At 52.6% G+C, this 22,497-nt stretch overlaps 1 protein-coding gene and 1 long non-coding RNA gene across 2 annotated transcripts; one reads left to right on the top strand and one right to left on the bottom strand.

Annotated features, from left to right (window-relative positions):
* Positions 1-4,674: 4,674 nt before the first annotated feature.
* On the bottom strand, positions 4,675-5,686 carry RPRML (reprimo like). Its single transcript, XM_045814222.2, has one exon. It carries the CDS (start codon positions 5,422-5,424, stop codon positions 5,062-5,064), a length of 363 nt encoding a protein of 120 aa, XP_045670178.1. The 5' UTR covers positions 5,425-5,686; the 3' UTR covers positions 4,675-5,061.
* A 6,297-nt stretch (positions 5,687-11,983) lies between these two features.
* Positions 11,984-20,917, top strand: LOC123803206 (uncharacterized). Its single transcript, XR_015721270.1, has 2 exons — positions 11,984-12,832; positions 15,171-20,917. It is a non-coding gene; the product is annotated as an uncharacterized LOC123803206 (long non-coding RNA).
* The last annotated feature ends 1,580 nt before the right edge of the window (positions 20,918-22,497 follow it).

The following is a 22,497-nucleotide window of genomic DNA, read 5'->3' on the forward strand; positions in this document are numbered from 1 at the left end:
TTTTCTTTGAAGCCCAGCCATAACTACTCTCAGTGTCGCCAAGGGAACGGGACCCGGACCGGGAAAGGCACCCCAGCAAGAAGGCGAGGAGGGTTGCATGTAAGGTCCCTGGGGCCCTCACTGAACTTTGCCTTTGGAGCACAGGTCTGTCAGCCTGGCCCAGCTCAGCGGGGAAGCAGCAGTGTGTGCCGCATGACCATCGGTCATGGAGGTTGGCCTCCGCCGGTCTGTGTCATCATCAACGTCCGGGTCTCCTGTCCTGGGCTTTCTGCCCAACCATTCCGCTGCCACACAGGCCCCACGAGAATCCAGGTTCACAGCCAGCCTGCAAGCTCCCACCAGAACCTCGCACCCCGCTGGCTGGTGCAGGCCACCCACCCCAAGAGTAGAGGCCTGGAGGGTGGCCCCACCGAGTCCCCGTGTGGATGGTGGTTCCATGATTGTGTTACTCACATCAGAGGGCAGAGTCGCCTTTAGCTTAGCAGCCTCCCCAGCGGCAGCACCAGAAGAGCCATCTAGAACATACCCGGGCCGTACTGGAACCGGCGGGCATGCTCATCGGACACGGCTCTGCATGTCACCTGTGCCGCCCGTCAGGTGCAGGTGTGACCTTGAGCCCACTAGCGCACCTCTTGGGGCCTCAGAATCGTCATCAGTAACAAGTAAAGGGGGGATACTGCTACTGTCTGCCTTAAAGGATTGTTATGAGGATGGATTCAGATAATGCCCTCAAAGTGAAGGGCAGAGCAACCATACAAAAAGAGAGAAAAGAAAAGAGAAGAAGAAGAAGAAGATAGTTTACCAGTGTTGTAATCTGGTTTGTGAAACCAGCACAAGGAAGGGTGCAAAGGAGGACCCCAAGCCCATGGTGTCCGAAGGGGTGTCTGTGTCAGGAGGTGGCCACTGGCCTGCCCGCCTCGGTCAGCCCACGTGTGGAGGGCTACCAGTCCGCACCGGGGTGGCCTTTGGCTCCTTCAAGGTGGCAGAACACACAGAAGGCCAGACGATAATCTTGTAAGAGCTAGTTTTCTGACTGTTGCTTTATTTTTTTCCTCCTGAAAATTCTGGAGTGTTCCCTATGGATTAAGCTATCTATGGACTAGAATTGGAGATTCCTGAGTTTAAAGGCATGTGGCTGCAAGAGAAAGCAAGTGCCGCCTCGGGACACTCCCCCAGCTGCCGTCTCAGAGGCCTGATGCTCGCCTGGCCTCTGGGGTTCAGGGATCTGGGCACCCCGCACACCTTTTGTGACCTTGACTACCAAGAGAGACTCATGAGCCACACTCAAGGGCTGCTATTCGGGAATCCTACTGAAGTCTTTTGTATAAAACGTGTGTGTGTGTGTGTGTGTGTGTGTGTGTGTGCGCACGCGCACGCACGTGTGCCCATGTGCACATGCATCCCTATGCCTTTTCCCCCACTTTGGAATGTTCGATGTGGGCCATTCCTGTTTGTACCCATAACCATCACACGTCACTCTTCGCCTCTGAATCCTCTCTTAATGCTCCAGGCTGCTCTTGGTCTGCTGCCGAGTTGGGGTCTGGGGAGGTTCAGGGAGGGGGCTCCCAGAAGCCACCCGAGCGTGGCTGTGTCAGGTGGGCTCCAACAAACAAGCGGTTAAGCGAGAGGATGCTCTGATGTAAGCCCTCCCTCTGTCCTCCATTCCTGGGGCTGTCTTGCTAGTGAGGGCCCCTGACCCCAGAAATTGCATCCCTGACTCAGAGGGAGGGAAGCAGAGGGTCTGACCTAGTCCTTGATATCGGTGGACCCAGGCCCCCAGCCCCAGGCTAGTGGCCCTGAGAAGGGACGGGAGCATCCGGGGCTTCGTGGGTGCAGGCTAGCTAGACCCTAGCTCTGCCACCCCCTTGCTCCCCCCGGTGCCTGGCACAGTACCCGGTCCACAGCGGATTCGCAGTAGACACTGGGTGAATGAATGAACTTGGGCGAGCCGGTTTAACTGAACTTTAGTTGCCTCTCCTACAGACATGCACACGGGACAATGTCTGCTCTTACTCACCAGCTAGTGTGGCGAGCAAACGGGACCATGTAGAGTCGAGTCTGGGGTCACACAGGCAGGGTTGAGTCCTAGCTCTGCTCGTTCTTAGCTATGTGACGTCAGGCAACCTCTTTGAGCCTTAGTTTCTTCGTCTGTAAAATTGGAGTAATAATGAAACCCTCCTCCCAGGGGTGGGAGCTCAGCACACTGTCTAACACATTATTAACATGATACATGATTTTTGTCCTGCTTATGAAAGTGCTTTGGAAACTACGAAATGCTTTGCAAATATGAATGACTCTTTTTCTGGCCAGGGATCTCCTTTCAAAGAACCAAATATATTCGGCTGGGGAAAAGGTTCATGCAATAAACTAAAAGAACAATAATCATAATAATCGTAGATAATCATGTTATTATCTATTACATGTCAGGCTACTTTACACACATCATTTCCCGGGAGCTCTGGGGTTGGTGGCTTCCCATTTTATAGATGAGGAAACTGAGGCACAGAGAGGTTGAGTTACTTCCCCAGAGTCACAGAGCTAGGAAGCATGGCAGCTAAGATTTCAAAGATCAGGGTCCCAGGTCATCTTTTGTGAACCTGGGACCTTGGGAGATTTGGCCCCAGTGTCCTGGGCAGGCCTTGTAGGAGGAACTCTCCCTGCCCGAGAGTGGGGGTGGGAAAAAGACTTCGGAGAAGCAGGTCCCTCCTCGATCCTCCCAAGCTCCAGCTCAGGATTCTGATCCAGCCTCACCTTTCCCCTAGAGCACGAGACCTCATATGCTCTTATGTAACTGTGTTTCCCACTCCCCCGCCCCCACGCTTTATATAAGACAGTTCAGCAAACACTGGGGGACCCCACTCGAACTTGCTGTTGTCCTCCTGGAAGCCTGAGCCTGTCTTTGAGTGTGCCTGCGTGCGTGAACATACACTCATGCACATGTGCTCGTGTGTGCGTATTTATACACACGAGTGTACTTGTCATGAGACAGAGGGCACCAATACTCGAGTGAGGACACAGACAGGTCTTCATTGGCCTTTTTTTTTCTTACAGTGAGAATAAGACTCCCCCGCTAAGGCTTTCCTTTTTCAGCAAATTCCAGCAACTTAACTCTTGAATGCCCTCCTCTTGCCCCGGTCACTGGGAGTGGCAGATCCACGTTATTAGAGGAAAGTTCTCACAGTGTTGACTCCTGGTCAGCCAGGAAAAGTGTCCAAGCCCTTGTTCCTCCTGAACTCCCACTTGCCAGTCACTTGGGGTTTTAAGGGAACCCCTGCGGCCGTCCGAGCTGCATCCTGCACGCATTGGGTCAGCCCAGGCTCCAGACACCCGTGTTGCACGAGGCTAGATACCCAGGCTGCCCAAATCATTAAAGGCTGCTCTCCCCAGGTGGCGCTGGGCTACCTGCCTGTCCAACCCATCAACAGAATGTTCTCCGCATTGTGGGTTTTGCCCCATGGACACTTCACAAGCAGTCTCTGGCCCCTGGCCTTTACTGGCCTGACCTGTCAAACTGGATGAATTCTCCCAGGTCTGAGATTGGGGTGGGGAGGTGGGTGGGAAGGTGATACGTCCCAGTGATGAGGATTCTGACTACCCAGGAGGGCCTAGGAGCCAGCAAGATTCTAGATTCTTCATAGTCCGAGACCAACTATGCTTTTGTTGGGATACTGTCCCCTCTCTTGGGGTGGGACTAGTGCTGAAGACAGAGGACGGCGCTCCCTTCGCTTCTCTTCCCGAAGCCAAGAAAGGCTTCATCCTTCTTCCTTCTCATTCACCTTCACTTCCACCCACGGCAAAAGAGAGGACGGGAGAAATCCATTAGAGCCCCGTCCCCCACCCCCCAGTCTTCCAAGCACCAAGGTGCCTGCCTGGGGTTAGGACAAACGGGTCTATACATGGGCTACAAAGCCCAGCTTTCTTTCCTCCTGTCTGCTCCCCCCCCAGCCCTCCCCCAGACCAGACAGCAGAGCCTCCCACTCCCCTTGGCCAGTGAGTGCCAAGGTTCTTAGGCATTAACACTGCTTTAACTGAATTCGGCCTCTGCAAAAGGTGGCAGGGTTCTGGGTGGCAGGGGCATCTCACAATGGGAGGCTCAAAATTCCCTCAACACAGCTGCATTTGGAGGCCATTTTCTGCACTTTAAACATCCTAGGTCCTTTGCACCGCAAAGCCCTCTCCCAAACTTGCTTTCCCACTCCCCAGGCAGCAAGGGCGTATTTTCAGTGCCCTACGACTGCTGTCCACACTCTACAAGGGTGGGGTCCACACCAGCCCTTAGCTGAGGCTTTGGGCCCTGTAATTTAACTAGATCTAGCCACCTCCGCCCCATTAAATTTTATTTGTTCACGATCCTGACGTATTAATTTTGCTGTTCTCCCCCTGTGCATTCACACTGATTTTTTTTTTTTAATCTCACGGAATTGATTAAAATTTCCCAAAGATTTAAATACTCTCACCAGCGGTCTGGCCACCCTGCAGGACCAGTCTTTTCCCCTCCGGGGCCACAGTCTCCTTGGCCTCCTTGGAGTGGGGTCTCCAGCGCCCCGGACCTGCCCCACGGCTCCGCAGTCAGGCGGCCAGGCGGCCCAGGGGGTACACACCGCCTCCCGCCTCCGCCCCCGCCAACACACATCCCATCGCACACGCACACACACACCCCACGGAGGTGCGGGTGGGAAGCCGCCAGAAGCCCGACGGCTGCAGTTTTATTCCAAGGTTTCTTTTCAAAAGCAAAATCAAGCCGACCAGCTCAGCGACTCGGATTCCCCCCCCCAACTTCCCCCACTCCGCCGCATCTACAAACACACAAAGCTCGCACGCACGTGACCTCGGCCCCGGCGGCCCCGCACGACCTCTCCCATCCCCCACGCCGAGGCGCGCACAGGACCAGCCGGGTGTGGAAGTCCCTTCCCGCGCCGCCGCCTCGAGTCCCGCGGTGTCCCGGTCCTGGCCCCCCCGAGGCCCGTCGCTGTCCCTCGCGCGGCCGGCCGGGGGGGGGGCGGCGGCAGAGCCCGTGCGGGGCACGAGGGTCCTGGTCTCCCTTCTGGTCCGCTTGCGGCCTCAGTACAGCCCCAGGATGGCGGCGCCCACGTCCTTGGAGGGCCGGCGCTCCTGCACCAGAAAGTTGATCATGCTCTCCGACTTGATGAGCAGGTTGCAGCCCAGGAAGAACACGCCAAAGACCACGGTGAGCGACAGCACGCAGAGCACAGCGATCTGCGCCACGCGCGACACCCACAGGCTGCGCTCGTCGGTCGCCAGCCCCGCGGGGACCCCGTCGCTGGCGGCCAGCGGCGCGCCCCCGGGGCAGCAGCCCAGCCACGTGCCCAGCCCGTGGCTGCGGTTCCCCACGGCGGCCCCGCCGCTGCCGCCCAGGCCGCCCGCCGCCTCCAGGCCGCTGTGGTTCAGGAAGGTCGCGTTCATCGCCGCTCGGCTCCCGGGGTCTCGGAGCGCGGGCCGGGGCGCACGGGGAGGCCGGCTGGCGCCCGCGCTCCCGGAGACGCTGGGGTCCGGCTGCGCGCGGGGAGAGGGGAGGGCGGGAGGTCGCCCGCGCGCCAGCACCCCTCGGGCCGCCTGCCCCTGGGCACCGGGCGGGAAGCGGCGGCCCGGAGGAACGAGCAACAGGCTGCGCGGGAGCTGGAGCCGGAGAGCGGATCGCTCGTCTCGGTCTCCGGCTGCGCTGCGCGTCCGCCCCGCCGCCCCTCCCCTAGCAACGGCCCCGCCCCCTCTTTCCCCCTCCCCCTCCCTACCCCCTCCCTTGGGCCCCCGTTGCGCCCCGGGGGTGGCAGGCGCGGCGCCCCCCGAGTTCGGGGGCTGGCAGGGCTCGGAGATGCGGGCAGCCCCGCCCTCGGGCCGGCGGAGGTCGAGCCCCTGGGGGCAGCGGCGGGCTGTTTCGGGGTGGAAGATCTCCCCAAGGCGCCCGTTCCAGGATTCGGGGCTCGTGGCAGTTAAGTTCTTCCTGAAGTCTGCTCTGAATCTCTTCCCCGCTCTTCCGCTCCTAGTAAATCTTCGTAGACATCAGAGGAGTAGCGGTGACCCCCGGCATTGGCTTCCCTCGCCTCTCCTCCACTGCGGCGGCGGCGCCGGGGACCGAGCGGGGCCGCGCGCCCCTCCCCGCTCCTCCCCGCTGTCCCCTGGCTGCCGGCTGTGGCGGCGGGGCGTGCTGCCTCCTTCCCACCCTGCCCCCACCCTGCCTCGCTTGATGTTTTTAATTTCAATCGGAGAAGAAGTGTATTGCGGGTTCCCCCCTTCATTACTTTTTACAAAATACGCACCGTTGTAAACTAGTTAGAAAGCATGGATTAGCCAAATGAAAAAATCTAAAACCTCATAATCCTGCCACCCCGAGTGTCGACGTTACCACCTTGGTCCAACACCTGGGCTTTCTCTTTGTGTGTTTCAGTACAGACGTCTATTCAGATGGAGATGCACCGTCCCTGCCTACCGTTCGTACCTCTTGTTTTGCAACCTTTTGTCGTTTGTGTCTCTTTTCGTAGTGAGACTTTTCTACAGCAGCGGTTCTGAATGGCCTGGAGGACTTGTTAAGATCCAGATGGCTGGGCCCAGACCAGAATTTCGGAAGCAGTAAATTGGGGCTGGAGACCGCGGGACTGCACTTCTGGCAAATTCCCAGGGGACGCTCTTGCCGATGCTCCTTCTGCGGGTGGTGCTTTGAGAAAAACTGACCTGTGATACCAGTTTAAGCCAAGGGATCGTGTTTCAAGGTACAGTCTACTACAGTTTATTTAATGAAGGTGTTTGTTTTTGGACATTTTAGGTGCCCCCCCCCTTTTTTTGTGTGGGAAGCAATACCATAAAGAGCTTGTAAAAAATTCTGTGCAGACTTTTCCATAGTCTAATTTTTTCTTTTATATATTTTGAAAAATGGGCATGCAGAATCAAAAGGTCACATCGTACCAAATTGCTCTGCAGGAATACACCAGTTCAGGGGGCACCTGGGTGGCTCATTCGGTTGAGCATGAGACTCTTGATTTTGGCTCAGGTCGTGATGGAGGGGGGGAGTGTCCTGGGATCGAACCCTGATTGGGCTCCCGACTCAGCTGGGAGGCTCATCTGGGAGTCCGCTTGAGGCTTTCCTTCCCTTTCTCTCTGCCCCTCCCACCCCCCCCCAACCTCCTGCACATGTTCTCTCTCCTAAAATATATATAAATAAATCTTTTTAAAAATTAATTAGAAATATACCAGTTCATACTCCAGTCCTGTGCGAAAGAGAAGGCATTGCCCGTGATCCTGGTTATTGTCATTATTTTAAAAATCTGCCTGAGCTGATGGGATGTCAGATGGTTTCTCATCCTGGTATAATTTGCATTGTTTGAGCGTGGAGAAGGAGAGAAAGCATTTAGGAGTCTTTTCCATAGTCCAGGCAAAAGGTGCTGCGGGAGGCTTGGATGGGGCTGGTGGTGGTGGAGGGAGAGATGGGGGCTGGAAGGGGCTTGGCAAGTGGGAGTGAGGGGACTCAGGACGCCCCCAGCACGAAGCATCTCGAAGCCACCGCCCCACCATGAGAACTAATTCACGTGTGTGTGTCTCCTGGGAAGCTATTACATTTCTCATTTTAGAGACAAAGAAACTGACACGCACAGAGACACACAGGAGAAACTGGGGGAAGAAGACCTGGCTCACCCTCCCGGGTCCTGGGAAAGCCACCTGGCACAAGGGCACTCAGAGTTTTCAGGGCAGGAGTCTCCCTACCCTGACCAACCCTGAGAGCTGGGATAGAACAGGGAGACAAGAGGTTTCTGGCCAGGTATTTTGTCCTTTGCTTTTGACAAGTGGATTTCTTTAGAGAAATGCTTGGTTATGTCCTTTGTCCATCACTCTCCCGAGACCAACCCCCCAAGACCAACCCCTGAGCTTTGCTATACCCTGGACATGTGGCTTATGCCCTTGACTCCATGCAGCTGAGGTCAGGCTGCCTGCTGCACGGAAAGCAGGGTTGGGAGGAGGAACAGTGGGGACCAGAGAGGCCTGCCTACACCAGCAAGAGGCTGTGAGGAGACTGATGGCTGGCCTTTCCTTTATTAAGCACCTACTGTATGCTCAGGGCATTAAATATATTATTATCTCACTGAATTCTTACACCAGCCCTTGGGTTCCACTGGATTGTCCTCTTGACATGAAGAAATCGAGGCTCAGAGTGCTTACTCAAGATCACACACCTAGTTAAGGATCAGAGTCAGAATTTGAACCCAGATCTGTCTTGTTCGAAAGCTACCTTCTTAATTATTCCTGCCCTCCCCCCTTCCATTATCCCTGAGCTGGTTTCTGTGGCTACCTGGGGGAAGAGGAAGATGCTGTCCCTGACGTGGGGTCGGGAAGGCAGAGAGAGAACATGGGCTTGTGGAAATAAGCAAAGACCACCCAAATGAGCAGATGTGAAGGCTGTGTTTTCCGAGCCCGATTTCCCGAGGGAGTCAGCCACCATCCCTGGAGTTAGGCAGAGAATGGAAGGCCGGCAGAGCAATAGGAAAGCTTTAGAGCAGGACAAAGGGAAGACTTCGGGTTCTGGTCAGAGGCTCTTGGCGTGGGGAAGCTGTACGTGTGCTAACTAGAAGGGGGATACCCTGTATGATTGGTTAGGGGAACATATTGGACTTTTTCCAGTGTGTCCTACATGGGACGTGGGGGGCGAAATCAGGGAGGCTGGCAGCTGGGGGTCCAGCCTTGGCTGTGTCCGGCGGAGTGCCACAGGGGTTGCCGCGTGGCTGCCCAGAGAGGGGTTCGTCTCCTTGGCTGCTCTGCAGGGAGCAGGTCAGAGTTCTATTTTTATAGACGACGCGGCTATTGTCTGTGGGTACATTGGGTCTCTCAGACTCCTCGCCAGAGTTCTGGAGGAGGGGCCTTCCTGGCGCGGACCCGGACTGAGGCTTCCCATCTCGCGTTCCTCCCTCTGCTTCTCCCTTCTGCCCTTTCTGGAGCCACTGGTTCCAGGACGTCTGGTTGCTATTTGATGTGCATTAACTCTTAATTTTTTTTTTTTAAGATTTTATTTATTTGAGACAGCGAGAGAGTGTGCACGAGTGGGGGGAAGAGGCAGAGAGAGAGGGAGAAGCAGACTCCCCGCTGAGCAAGGAGCCCGATGTGGGACTCGATCCCAGGACCCTGAGATCACAACCTGAGCCAAAAGCAGCCGTTTAACCGACTGAACCACCCAGGCGCCCCATCCCTTAATTCTTACAACAGCCCTGAAAGGTAAGCATCTTAGTTATTACTACTTATCCCCAAATGTAGCAAATATTTCTGACTTCACGCAGCGTCCCGAGGGCCAGGAAACGGGAAGCAGCTTAGCTGGGAGCTTCTAGGTCAGAGTGTCTCATGAGGTTGCAGCCCGGGTGGTGGCCGGAGCCACAGGTGCCTGAGAGCTTGCCTGGGGGTAGAGCACGGGCTCCCGAGACAGCTCCCTGACATGACTCTCATCTCGCGGCCTCCGTTCCCGTCCCTGTAGACCTTGCCACGAGGCTCGCACGGCAGCTGGCTTGCCTCAGAGCCACCTTGAAGAATACGTGGGGTGGTGAGCCACTGGTGGAGGGGGAGAGGGCAGAGAGGGAGGCTGCAGCCTAAAATGCATGGGCTCTCTTTGTTATTTAAGCTTCACAGCCACCTTAGGGAGAGGAACCTTTAGCCCCATTTGACAGATGAGAACATGGAGGCTCAGGACGGAGAGAGATTTTGCCGGAGGACACGGAGCTGGTGACTGACACAGCCAGGATGTTAGCACTTTGCTACCTTAAAACCTGACCCCGGCTCTTTCTGGGACTTGGTGTGTGGATGGGTTGGGGGGGGGGCTTCATTTCATTGCTAGGGAAAGACACCCCCCCTCCCCAGCCCCCAGAGCTTGGGGGAGGCCTCGGGAGCCTAAGAAGTTGTCTGTCAACTGGGCTGCCTTCTCTGCTCTGGAGACAAGGAAGCCAGTGCCTCTGGGCCCAGCTGCCACCCACACAGGACTATTTTTACCCGCCACCTCAGTGACAAGTCTGCATCTCCCAGCTCTGGAAAGGCCATCTGGGCAGTCTGGCTGTCCCAGGAAGAGCCTCCACCCTGAGGCCACCGTGTATGCCCTGCTGTCCCCTGCAGCTGTTTCTAGGTGAACTTTTAGCTTTCTGGCATGTCGTGGCCACCCAGGGTCAGTAAGATGCCTCCCTCCCCTAAATTCAGGGATTAACAAAACCTCCTTAATTAGTACCACTTACTAGATGGACCTTTCTGAGCTAAAATGTTTAAATCTGCAGATATTTTAAATTGTTTACATTTCAAACAAGGTGAAAAAGTGCTCTACGCATGAGCCATCTTTTTTAAGGATTTGATTTATTTATTTGAGAGAGGGAGAGAGTACGAGTGAGGGTGGGGGTCGGGGCAGAGGGAGAGGGAGAAGCAGGCTCCCCACTGAGCAGGGAGCCTGACGATGCAAGGCTCGATCCCACAACGCGGGGCTCGATCCCAGGACCCCGAGATCATGACCTGAGCTGAAGGCAGATGCTTAACTGGCTGAGCCACCCAGGCGCCCCCGCACAAGCCATCTTAATGATAAGAATAATTTTACTTGCATCTTCAAACTACACACATACACACAGATGGAAAATGCAAATAGGTGACCATCGTATAACATACTTCAAGGAAGTCTAAGAACCTCTGGACGTAAGTTATTTTCTGAAGTGGTCTCAAACAACCCCCTAGGATCCTGTTTACGTGATTCATTTATTTGGCAAACTCTCCCTGGAGCGGGCAAAGGTTGCCTTCTGCCAGGTTCCTGTCCAAATGAGCTCATGTTTCACACTGGCAGAGGGGAAGTTAATAATGTTTTACTGCATCTCTCAGAGAATTAAAATAAACACGGTTGCCCGGTTCAGCCTTTGTCCCCCACACCAAGTGGAGAGCAGCGGAGGGCCCCCGGGCAGCTCGGGCTATGGGAGCTTTACCCAAAGCAGCCGGAGGGAGAGACGCCAACGTGTCTGTGCAGGAGTAGAAAGGGGCAGTGCCCTGTACGCACCTGGCAGCAGATAACCGAGACAGGTGTCACAGGGATCGTGGAGCTTCACGTCCTGCCTCCCCCCTCACCTCCCACCACCTGTCTGATTTGTGTTTTGGAGAATACCTGGATTTTGGAGATCCAGGATCTGTTTCTGCCTCTGCCCCTAATTGACTATGTGACCGTGAGAAAGTCAGCCATCCCCCCTGGGCCTTGACTGGCTCATCTATAAATCGGGGGGCTTGCATCAGATAGGCTTTAATAAACCTACGTTTACAAAAACAGGTGGTGGGCCAGATGGGCCATAGTCTGCCTTTGCTTTACATTTCCTGTGGGGTTCAGAGAGCATGGGGCCCAAGATCTGTGCCTGGTCTACACCTAAAGCCTGGGCCTCCATGACGCCATCCATAAAATGAGGAGCACGTTAATACCTGCTTTCTGCAAACTGCTCAACAGAGGCGACATTGACCTAAAGAGCTCTGATCAATACAGGACTTCTCAGGGCCTTTAATATGTTGGTGTGCATTATGAATTTCCCAGGGGGGATGCAAATGCGGGGTTTAACTAACACCAAGTCATATCTTTTTGCACTGTGTACCGCTCAGCACAGCACAATGCCCTGTGATCTCCCTGAAGTCTCATTTCCTTCCCTGTAAAACAGGGATGATGATAGCACCTACCCCCTGAATTATCAGGAAGGCTGAATGGGGTATGCCTGGAAACGGGCCTGGCACAGAGTAAATGTTCAATAAATGCTGGTAGCTATTATTTATAATAAGGTTCTTCCTTTCCAGCGCTGACATTCTGGGCTTCCCACTGCAGCATGTAATTAAACTCCAAAGCATCTGGCTTCCCGAGTTGAAATAACAAGCCCAGAGGAAGGAAAAAGGAAGAGAAAGATCCTTCTGGATTGTCCATTTGTGCACCAGCCTCACTGCCAGTTGTCACAACAGGGGAACACGGCGAGATGCCAACCCCTAACGAGGCTTGGGGGGAGTCTGGGGTCCCCTGCTCAGCTCAGAGGCTGTGGGGCATAGGTCAGAGGCAGCTGGGGAGGGCTGGGATCGGTGCCACTTTAGAGTCAAGCCGGAGAACCCAACAGCATCCCTCATGGATTAGCTTCCCTTTTCCCCGTCCTGGGCACAGTGACCCCAGCCACTTTCCGGCATGTGTGACATGCTGGAGGAGCAGTGACAGGGAGAGCAGGGCTGTGGAGGCGGGGACCCGGGGCTGGGGTGGTAGCACAGAGTACAGAGGGCAAGGGAGAAGGCTAAAGAGGGGGCGGGCACCAGGACCCCAGAGACCTTATTAAAGTCAGCCACACATGTCAGTTACCTTCCCTGTATCACACACACTCATGCTCACTGTTTTCTGTGTCTTTCACTTTTGACCGTGGACATGTCTACCTTTTGCACGGAGCGTGTTCAAGGCCATGAAGGGAAGCAATGCTTTTGAAAAAGAAAAGAAGATGACCACCCTCGCAGCCTCGTGGAGGCCAGTTTGGAGGACGGCAGCCGACCAGGTGAGCGGTCACAATGAGCCGCTCCACTCACAGGCGTACCCCCAAAAGGATGGGACACCGGTGCAAATGCGTGTACACGCATGCCCGTAACAGCACCGTCCCAAAAGCCGCAAGGCGGAAACAGCCCAAAGGTCCACGGGCAGACGGATGGGCGAGCAGAATGCGGTCTCTCCGCACCGTGGGGTCTCACTCGTACGAAGGAGGGAAGTACTGGTGTCTGCTACGACAGGGATGAACCTGGAAAATGGCCCGCGAAGTGCAAGAAGCCAGACGCAAAAGGTCACACCTTGGACGATTCCGCTTACGTGAAATATCCGGAACAGGTAAGTCTGCGGAGACAGAATGCGAGACTGATGGTGGTTGCTGGGGGGCTGGCAGAAGGGAACGCGGAACAGCTGCTTCACGGGTATGAGAGAAAGTCCCAGCAGGTCGGACCCTGAGCTCTCCCACTGTTCGGTAATATAAGCTATTAAATCCCTCATTATGAGTGAAGCTCCCTCCAACTGACTTCTGGTCGCTTGCACCAGGAATTTATCTTATTGCCATGGTTTTCAAATCGTGTGCATTGTGGAACACCAGGGTTCCATAGAGATGTTGTGTTGGTTCTGCAAAACTTTGATTTGAACGCCCCAGGGGCTGAGGCAGATTAGGAAAAAAAAAATCGTAACCATCATCTACAACCCTGAATTGACTTCCTAAACATGCAACGTACATTTGCATTTGTAAAATGTATTTAGCTAACAAAATGCTTCTCTGACCTGTTGTTTGTATGAGTTCTGGCTAAAGGTTCATTTGAAAAAAGATCCAACTTCTAAAAATAAGCAGTATAATATCACCGTCCCAAGAAAATGATCATTTCGTACTTGAAGGTTTGGCTTCAAGCAGACTCACGGCAGCTCTGTTGGTAACAGGGGTCAGCCAACTATGGCCCATGGGCTACATTTGGCCACCCCCTGTTTTTGTAATAAAGCTTTATTTAAACAAACAAATAAATTCCTTTATGCATCCTGGCTGCTTTTGCCTATAATGGAAGAATTAAATCGTTGCAACAGAGACTTTAGGCCCCAAAAAAGTAGGACATACGTTATCTGGCCCTTGACAGGAAACGCTTGCTAACTCCTGGTTCTTACTGAGGGAAAATTGCAAGCAGCCTGAATGTTCAAGAAAAGGGGATTGGTCAAATTACTACAGCGCATCCCTTCAGCAAATAGAGTGCCCGGCCCCTGGTGCTGTCGGCAGCCACCACTTGCCAGCTCTGGCTTGGAATCCCTGCCTTCTCACCAGCACTACCTGTTGACCCTCTTCTCCATGTAACCTGCGTCCCCTAGCCCCACACTGGGTCCCTTCTGCATAACGAAGGCCTTTCAGTCTTCGTGGGGATGCTCGCTTTTAATAAAAATGGCAGTAGTGGCTGCCATTGACCCTGCCTGGGCCTGGGCTTACATCCTCTCTCTTTCTCAGCCTCACCTGTGCAGGGCGTGTGATAGCATTCCCATCTGACAGGTGAGGCTCAGAGAGGTGAAGGAACCCATTCAAGGTCACACAGCTGGTAAGTGGCCGCCCTGTCTGGCTCCCAAGTTTCTCCCCTGTACCCCACTGCCCGCTTAGCTGTCTGTCCCGGCTTCTACTTCAGAAGGCAGACGTGCTCCGACGTGACTCTGATGTGCAGCCATTGGGTTGGTTTTTTCAAAGATTTTATTTATTTGAGGTGCGCCTGGCAGGCTCAGTTGGGTAAGCGACTGCCTTCGGCTCAGGTCGTGATCTCGGAGTCCTGGAATCGAGCCCTGCATTGGGCTCCCTGCTCAGTGGGGAGTCTGCTTCTCCCTCTCCCTCTGCACCTCCCCACTGCTCATGCTCTCTCTTTCTCTCTCTCTCTATTGCGAGAGAGAGCACAAGCGGGGGAGGGGCAGAGGGAGAAGCAGACTCCCCGCGGAACGAGTCGTTATGAAAGCACTGATTCTCAGCATTAACTATGGAATCGCCTGGAAAGATTTTCTAAATGCCAGCAGTGGGGTAGGAAGGGTGGAGTTGGGAGCAGGGGGAGTAGACTCGAAGGGGATACTCGGGACCTTCTGGGGTGGTGGTAATATTCGCCTTTTTGATCTGGGTGCTGGAGACTTGGGTGTGTTTACTTCTGTGAAAATGGTTGCATTGTACATTTATGATTTGTGTGTTTTTCTTTGTGTATGTTATTCTATAGAAAAAAAATTAATTAAGGAAATAATAAAAGGCAGTTCTCATCAGTCTCTTCCCTGTCCCCTGGGAGAAGGCGCAGTCTGTGGTCCTCGACTCATCATCTCGAGGATGCTTTTCATAGCGTCAAACAGCTGTTGGCCTTGGGGTGTGTGCCAGTCCTTGGCAACGAGCACACCTGTTTTCTTACTGCTGCTGCGTCTCGTTGGGCTGGTGCCGTGCTGAGCACTGAGCCCCAGAACGCAGTGGCAGCCCTCGCCAGCAGTCAGGCCCTATGGCTAGGTGCTACAGCTAACCCCCCCCCACAGTGGGACTCCTACAACCCCCCAAGTCCCAGGACCTAGGGCAGCAGGGATGTCAGCAGCTACAGCCCAGCACCTCAGGCCCAAGCTGTGAGTCCTCTGCTCGCTTCTGTCTTGTATCATAAGCCAAGTCACTGGACACGCATTCTCTGGTCTTCATTTACAGACTCTCCAGTTTTTAGCTGGGCCCTTGGATGTGTGAGATGAAGACTCTATTTCCCATTGTCCTTTGCAGCTGGGTGTCATCACGAGACTCGGTGCCGGCCAATAGAATGTAAGTGAAATAGTCTGCACAATTCTGGAAACTGCCCTAAGAAGGACAGCGCTCTTCTTTACCCTCTGTTCTTTCCTACTACTTGGAATGTGGCATGGAAAGGATGAGTTCCAGCAGCCATATTGTGCCAGGAGCAAAGTCATGCTTGCGCATAAGGGAGCCTGGGTCCTCTCTCTCTCTGTCCTCTTCTTTGCCCCATGGAGCGCCCTGTTGGCTGTGAACGGACTCCCTCAGGGCCTTTAACATGAGGGAGAAATGAGCTTCTACCCTATTTGAACCAGTGATATTTGGGGTTCTCCATTCCTGTCAACCCGACTGAATCCTAACACTCAGGGCCTCGGACTTGATCTTTGGCCTGAGTTCCCGCCCAGTGTGAGGATGAGGGTCCTGGCTTGCTCCTCCTACAGACTGGAGTTCTGCCCCCCACCCCATCTCAAGGGCTGAGCCCTGCCACCTGTTGCTGCACCCCCCTCCAGGCTGCCCGCAAGATTTTGTGTCATTGGGCTTGCCTCTTGCCAGGATGGAGGACAGCCTACCACTCCAGGTGCTTTCCTGGAGTGAGCCCTGCTTCCCTCCCATCCCCTCATGCTTGGCTCCTGCCCTGTGCCTGACAGCCTGGCCGCTCTCTGGACATCTGCCACAGGGCCAGTGCCTATAATACCTTCCCCAGTGGACAGGTCCTGGAGCAGCCAGTTCCTGAGATATAAAGACAATGGTACCTTCATTTATTCATTCAACAGATGCTCACTGGGGACACACAGTAAGTAAGATGAGGGGGGAGAGGCAGGCCTGGTGCAGTGGGTACAGGCACAGGCTATAGAATGAGAATATGGGACGCAGCCATCAAAGACACTGGAACTCATAACAACAATTATAGACTAACAACTCAGAGGTTTCCTTTAAGAATGTGCTCATGATCTTGGCTCCCTGTGCAAGCCTGCACGAGTCACTACGCCTCTCTGGTCCTCAGCTTCCCCATCTGAATGTGACAAGGCCGAACCGGATAACGTTTAAGACACTGCAGGTCTGTCCTCCTGTGAAGGGAGAAGAGGGCCCGGAGCTCTTCGGCCTGGCTTTGCTTCTCATGGGCTGCTGCCTGGTTTGGGACCATAAAGCAACTTCCGTTTATTTATTATGATTTCGTGAGTTGAGCGGGGCTCGGCCGGACAGTTCTGGTGACAGTACCCTTAACCCCTCTGACCTCAGTGTGCTCTCGTGGAAGTGGGGATAATCACATGTACCCAGAATCCTCGCGGAATTCATGAGATAATCCCCTGGGTAACAGAGTAAATGAGGGAGGTTTCTCTTTATAGAAATAACCCAGCGAATAAATGAAGAAGCGATGATGGGATGTCACCATGTTAACCCCCAGGGAATTACTGGCTCTTGGCGCTAATGTCATAAGAAGGAGGCCCACTAGACATTGTGTCCTTTCTGTGGGAGAACACAACACCTACTACGAAGGAGACTTGCCAAAAAACAGAACAAAACAAAACCCAAATCTTAATCTGATCAAACCTCTAGACTTGAATACAGGAAATACAGAAAACAGAGCGCTATGCTAAACTACATCATAGCTTTGCAGTCATCAAACCCAGACTCCGGACAATCTACAGGAGACATGACCACTTCTTCAACGATAAGTCGCAAGGGAAGAGAGAAAGATGAAAGAGGAACCTATGGATCAAAAGAGATTTAAGGGACATCCACCAAGCACAACTCGGTGCAACTTATTTCCACCTCGATTGAATCAGACTGTTGAAAATGCTTCTTGACATGACATCATTGGAAATTTGAATACTGAATATGTTATGATATTAAAGGATTATTGTTTTAAGAAAGACGCCAAGAGATAATGTGTGAATTAACAGTTGACAAAGAACAGAGAAGCACCCAGCAGCAGGGACCTATGATGAAATCCGGCTGGGGAGTGGGGGGAGAGACTGCTGGGAGTCTTACCCCAGCTCGGCCATTAGCTCACTCGCGTCCCTTCACTTCCCCAGGCCTCAGTTTCCCCATCTATGAAATGAAGCCAATGGACCCAGTGTTTAGCTTTGGTCTCCTTTTACTTTGTCTTCACATGTGCAGCCCCGAAGCCTTTACTTGGTACCTGTATCCACCCCACCATGTGGCCATAGGAGCATAAAAGCAGCAGACGGGCAGAAGCCCAGAGCTGTTGACCCCTGCAGAACCCAGAAAGGAAGAGGCCACCTCCCTGAGGCACCTGGCTGGGAGGATCAAACTGCATGATCCCAGGTGGGGTGTTTTCTCCAGGAGAGAAACCTCTGGAGGACTTCACTTACCTACAAACCATGGGCGTGAGCTATTTGCCCACCGGGCTGCTTTGACCTTGTTCTGATAACTGGGCATTCTGGTGAGTTCTCATGACCTGCATCCTGGTCTGGTTATCTGCTGAGGACTCCAGCGGAGGTGGGGTACTGCTGCCTCTGACCCAGTCCCATGGGCACAGATGGACAACGCCGCTGCATGGCTACAGGTCACCTGCCCCCTCGATTCCTTGTTGCTGGCCCCTGCCCACCGGCCCTTCGAGTACATCACTATGAAATATCAGCCTTAACACAGAGCCTCACACAGTGTGAATGCTCAGCAGAGAAGGAGTGAGCACTTCCTTCCTGGACCGTCAGCGATGCTTAAAATTCTCTCGAAACATCAGGAGCTTTATCTTCAGAAGGTTCAACTGAAATACCCACCACCTGCTACCAACACCAACTGGTTTAACCCATGAATGAAATACCCCAGCCCCAAAGAGAAAGAAAGACAATGCTGTTAAAATGAGAGTATAGAGTAACAACGAAACCCACCATGTTGGTGTCAAACCTGGATTCAAATCCTTGCTCTACCTCGCACTAGTTCTGTGACCTTGGGCGAGTTACCTGACCTCTCAGCAGCTAATTTCCTGAGTGGGGTGAAGACAAAATGGCTCACTGCATACAGTGCTTGGCGTCATGCCTCTCACACCAGGAGGGCTCAGTATGTGTTAGCAATAATTCTCACTGGGAAGCCTCCACTGTAGCAGCCCCTGGGGGCCCCACCATGTCCTCCCCGCCCCCAATTACACCTTCTCTACTTTCCCTCTCCCTTATAAAAATCTTTCCTGTGCTTCCTTCTTTAGCGGGGTTGGCTAATGGAATCTCGTCTTGTTTTAGAACGGTGGGGTTTCAGGGAAGGTGGAAAGCCAATACAGAGGCTACTCCAGGCCTGGGAGGTCTTCCAAAGGCGCCTTGAGAATCACATCTCCAACTACTCCATATCAGCCCTGCAGCTAACTGGCCTGGAGCTCTGGCTAGCTGCCCCGCTGCAGACAGGACACGCTTTTACAAGATACGGTAGCACAGGGCGTTGTCCAGGCTTGAGGGACCAAGGAGGTGGAATGGGGACCCAAAGAGCCCACAGCCCAAATTCCAGCTCTAAATACTGTGTAAAGTGGGGCTATTAATGCCCACCTCCCCACGTAGGGAGCACAGAGGAGGAAATCAAAAATGTTGGTGCCCAGCAGCCCACACTTCCTGTATATGGGCCGCTGCTGGCCTCTAGTGGCCACTGGATAGATTGCACAGCGCGTTGGCCTGAAGACAGTGACGGAGTTTTTCCCCACTTCTGCATGGGCCTGACGCTGGGGTTCTCAACCAAGACAGACCTACAACTCCTTTTTCATAAAATTATATTGTATGTAACTGTAATAAACCCGATTCAGGTATTGACATATAGTAAACGACATATTTATAGTGTACGATTTGATAGTTTTTGACCTACGTGTATACCCCCGAATCCACCATCGTAATCGAGATGGTGAACATGTCCTCACTCCCAAAAGTTTCCTTGTGCCCCTCAGTAATTCCTCCCTCTGCCCCTCCCTGCTCCTCCATCCCCAAGCAACGATGGATCTGCTTTCTGTCATTCTAGAGTAGTTTGCACTTGCTGGAGTTTCTTATAAATGGATCCATGCAGTATCTACTTCTTTCTTTGTGGTCTGGCTTCTCTCAGCATTATTTTGAAATTTTTCCATGTGTGGATGGATAGCTCATTCCTTTCTGCTGCTGAGCAGCATTCCAATAGATGAGTGCACCACGATTTGTAGATCCCTTCAGAATGGTGGTAATTTTAAAAATCAATACTAATGCCCCAAATAGAAGAGAAACCGAGGGAACGTAATAAAATAATAGCTAAGTTCCGTGGAAATGCTCAGGCATGATCACACCGGAACATATTATGATGTAAACAGACACTTCACCTGTTCATACAGTTACGACGTGAACCCACTTTGCCAGAAGCTTTGGTTTGGCTACAAAGCCCCACGGTCAGCCACTGCGAGGGTACGATGCTCAGTGGCCTGATGCGTGAGGGCTGAGAGTGGGCGGAGAGGGTGGACACAGGCAGATTTCAGGTCAGTGGAAAGATTTACTTCTCACCGGGCTGACCATCAGGAAGGCATGTTTCCTTTTAAATCATCAACACTGGCACAACAAGATGCAGCCCTAAACGTCTGTGCTCTTGACGGACAATGTTCTGCCCCAGGGAGATGCTCCCATCTCACTCTAGATAGACCGGGGGGGGGGGGGGATGGGGGGTGCATCTGCATCGAAAAGTTTAATGAAAGCTTGACAGGACCCCTGCTAGGTACTATCTCCTGGGCGTGCAGAGCGACTTTGAGCAGAGAAGTACTTAGGTAAGAGAAAAGACAAATTAACGAACTTGTCGGATCTTTCCTCTCAGCCTGAAGGCGATAGATTTGAACACAAAGAAATGTCATTTTCTGGTTGTACTGAGTGTACAATTTCTTCTTGTTTCATGGGCCTATTCGTGGTTCTGGGGGTGCACGGGGATTTGTACAGTATTTGCCTTGGTCGTAAATGGATATGTTTGCATTATCACATAAATCACATTGCACATTACTCAAATTTGTATGTCTATCTAGACTTTAAATATAACGATACTAATTCTTTACATTGGCAGTGAGATGGACAGTGGATGCTAGGATTATGAATTTTAACATTTTCATTTAAAAAGTTACTTATTGGGGGTGGGTGCCTGGCTGGCTCAGTCAGAGTGTTTGACTCTTGATCTTGGAGTCATGAGTTCAAGCCCCACGTCGGGGTTAGAGATTTCTAAAAAATAAATAAATAAAAAGTCACTTTAAAAAAGATTTATTTATTTATCTGAGAGAGAGAGTGTGTGTATGCATGAGCAGAGGGAAGGGCAGAGGGAGAGGGAGAGAAATCCTTAAGCAGACTCCCTGCTGAGCAGAGCCTGAACCGGGGCTCAATCCCAGGACCCTGAGATCGTGACCCGAGCCGAAATCAAGAGTCTGGTGCTCAACCCACTGAGCCACCCAGGTGCCCCAAAAGTTACTTATTTTTAAATAAAAATTTAAATGAAATGTATAATTTAAATACAATTTAAGTTAAATTGTAAAAATTAAGTTACTTAATAAAATTTAATTCAGCTTTTAAGGAGTAAAATCATATATGTGCATTTATGTCTATTTGATATAAAAATCTGATATTTATTAATTCTCGTCTGTACTTTGCCTTTTGAACTATTAGGTACTTTCCAATATGTAAAAAACCTAACTTTGGGGGAGAACATTAGAAACAACGAATAAAACATTTTTACACAGATTTTTATTTTTGATGAAAATATATTTACATCTTTGTTCTTTGAATATATGTTTTTAATCCTTAAATATATTTTAAAATCTTGGTAATCATAACATAATTAGTGATTCTGCTGAAAGGAAAAGAAGAAAAACAAATTTTATAAACTAGTCATCTACTCATTGATAAATTAGGTATATGTTTATTACTCATTCCAACATTGTTTTTTGTTTTTATTTGAGAGAGAGACAGCGCATGCATAGGGGGAGGGTGGGGCTGAGGGAGAGGGAGAAGCAGGCTCCGTGCTGAGCAAGGAGCCCGATGTGGGGCTTGATCCCAGGACCCCGGGATCATGACCTGAGCCAAAGGCAGGCACTTAACCGACTGCACCACCCAGGCGCCCCTCCTTCCAACACTGTTGGCCCAAGCCGCAACGTCCCTCTGCCCTGCTGGGAAGATGAATCTGGAGGCGGAAGTACAGGGCAGCACTGTCCACCTGTAAGCTCTTCCTACCTTCTTGCCGTCAGCCCCTGCCATCCTGTTTCAGAGGGTCGAGTGGCCATCAGTCACAGAACTTTCCTTTGCCTCCTTTCTGCTACAGTTGGTGGGAGTATCTCTCAGACTTCGTTGGTGACTAATGACACTACGATGGGCCACCTTCATGGGGAGGGGACAGGTTGTCCGGTCACCACTTCCGAGAGGGTTAACCCTACACTCTCTACCAGGCAGGTCTCTTTTGGCTGCAAGTGACAGAAACCCAATTCAAACTCGTTTCTGCAGGAAGGGACGTTTAAGGACTCGCAGGATTGCAGGAAGGGCAAGAGTGTGTTTAGTTCTCAGAAAGGGTGGGCTCTAGGATTGAAATCCTGTCTGGACTCTGCTCCCTCTTCGGGGAGGTTTATCCTCTCAGTAGGGCTCTATCCACGTGATTCCAAACCGTCCACTTCCGGCCTCACACCTGAGGGCTTCCCGTGGGAAGACGAGCTGCTCCACTCAGATTCAATTCAAAATGTGGTGGGGGGGCCCTAGGCACACCCTGTTCCCTGGAAGACAGGGCCCTGTGACAGGCAGTCCACTACTACCCCATGGGGGAAGGAGCTCCCCACAAAGGCAGTACCGTTCACCGAGGGGAAGGGAGGTGGGCAGTCAGAACAGCCAGGACTCTCCGCCTTGCCCACCCGGCGATCTTCATCACAGTTATCACCGGTCCTTCCAAACCCATCTGTACTTTCTGCCGGAAGCTTGAAAGGGCCTCAGTTTGCATGGTTAAGACCAGAGTATTTCCAGGAGAATGATGACGTCACAGAACCGGGGTTCCAGAGGCAGGCTGGCCCAGCACCCCCACCTTCTTTAGAACATGGGGAGCTGTGAACTGGGCGGGGTCAGGGCATAGCTCATGTGGAAGAGACTTTGTTCTGCTGACTCTCAAGGAAAGCCTGGCCTGGCTGGGACCTGGGGTCAGAGAAAGCTAGGACAGAGGTAAGCTTTGGAAGGGGAGGTGGGAATGCACCTGCCGGAAGTACTGTATTCTCCCACGGAAACCCCGAGAGGGGACTTCACGGGCGGAGATAGAGCTCCCTGCTTCCCAAGGCTCATTTCACCTG

The sequence above is a fragment of the Ursus americanus genome, chromosome 23 (assembly GCF_024610735.1).
Source record: "Ursus americanus isolate L20-20 chromosome 23, mUrsAme1.1.p, whole genome shotgun sequence".
NCBI classification, from domain to species: Eukaryota; Metazoa; Chordata; class Mammalia; order Carnivora; family Ursidae; genus Ursus; species Ursus americanus.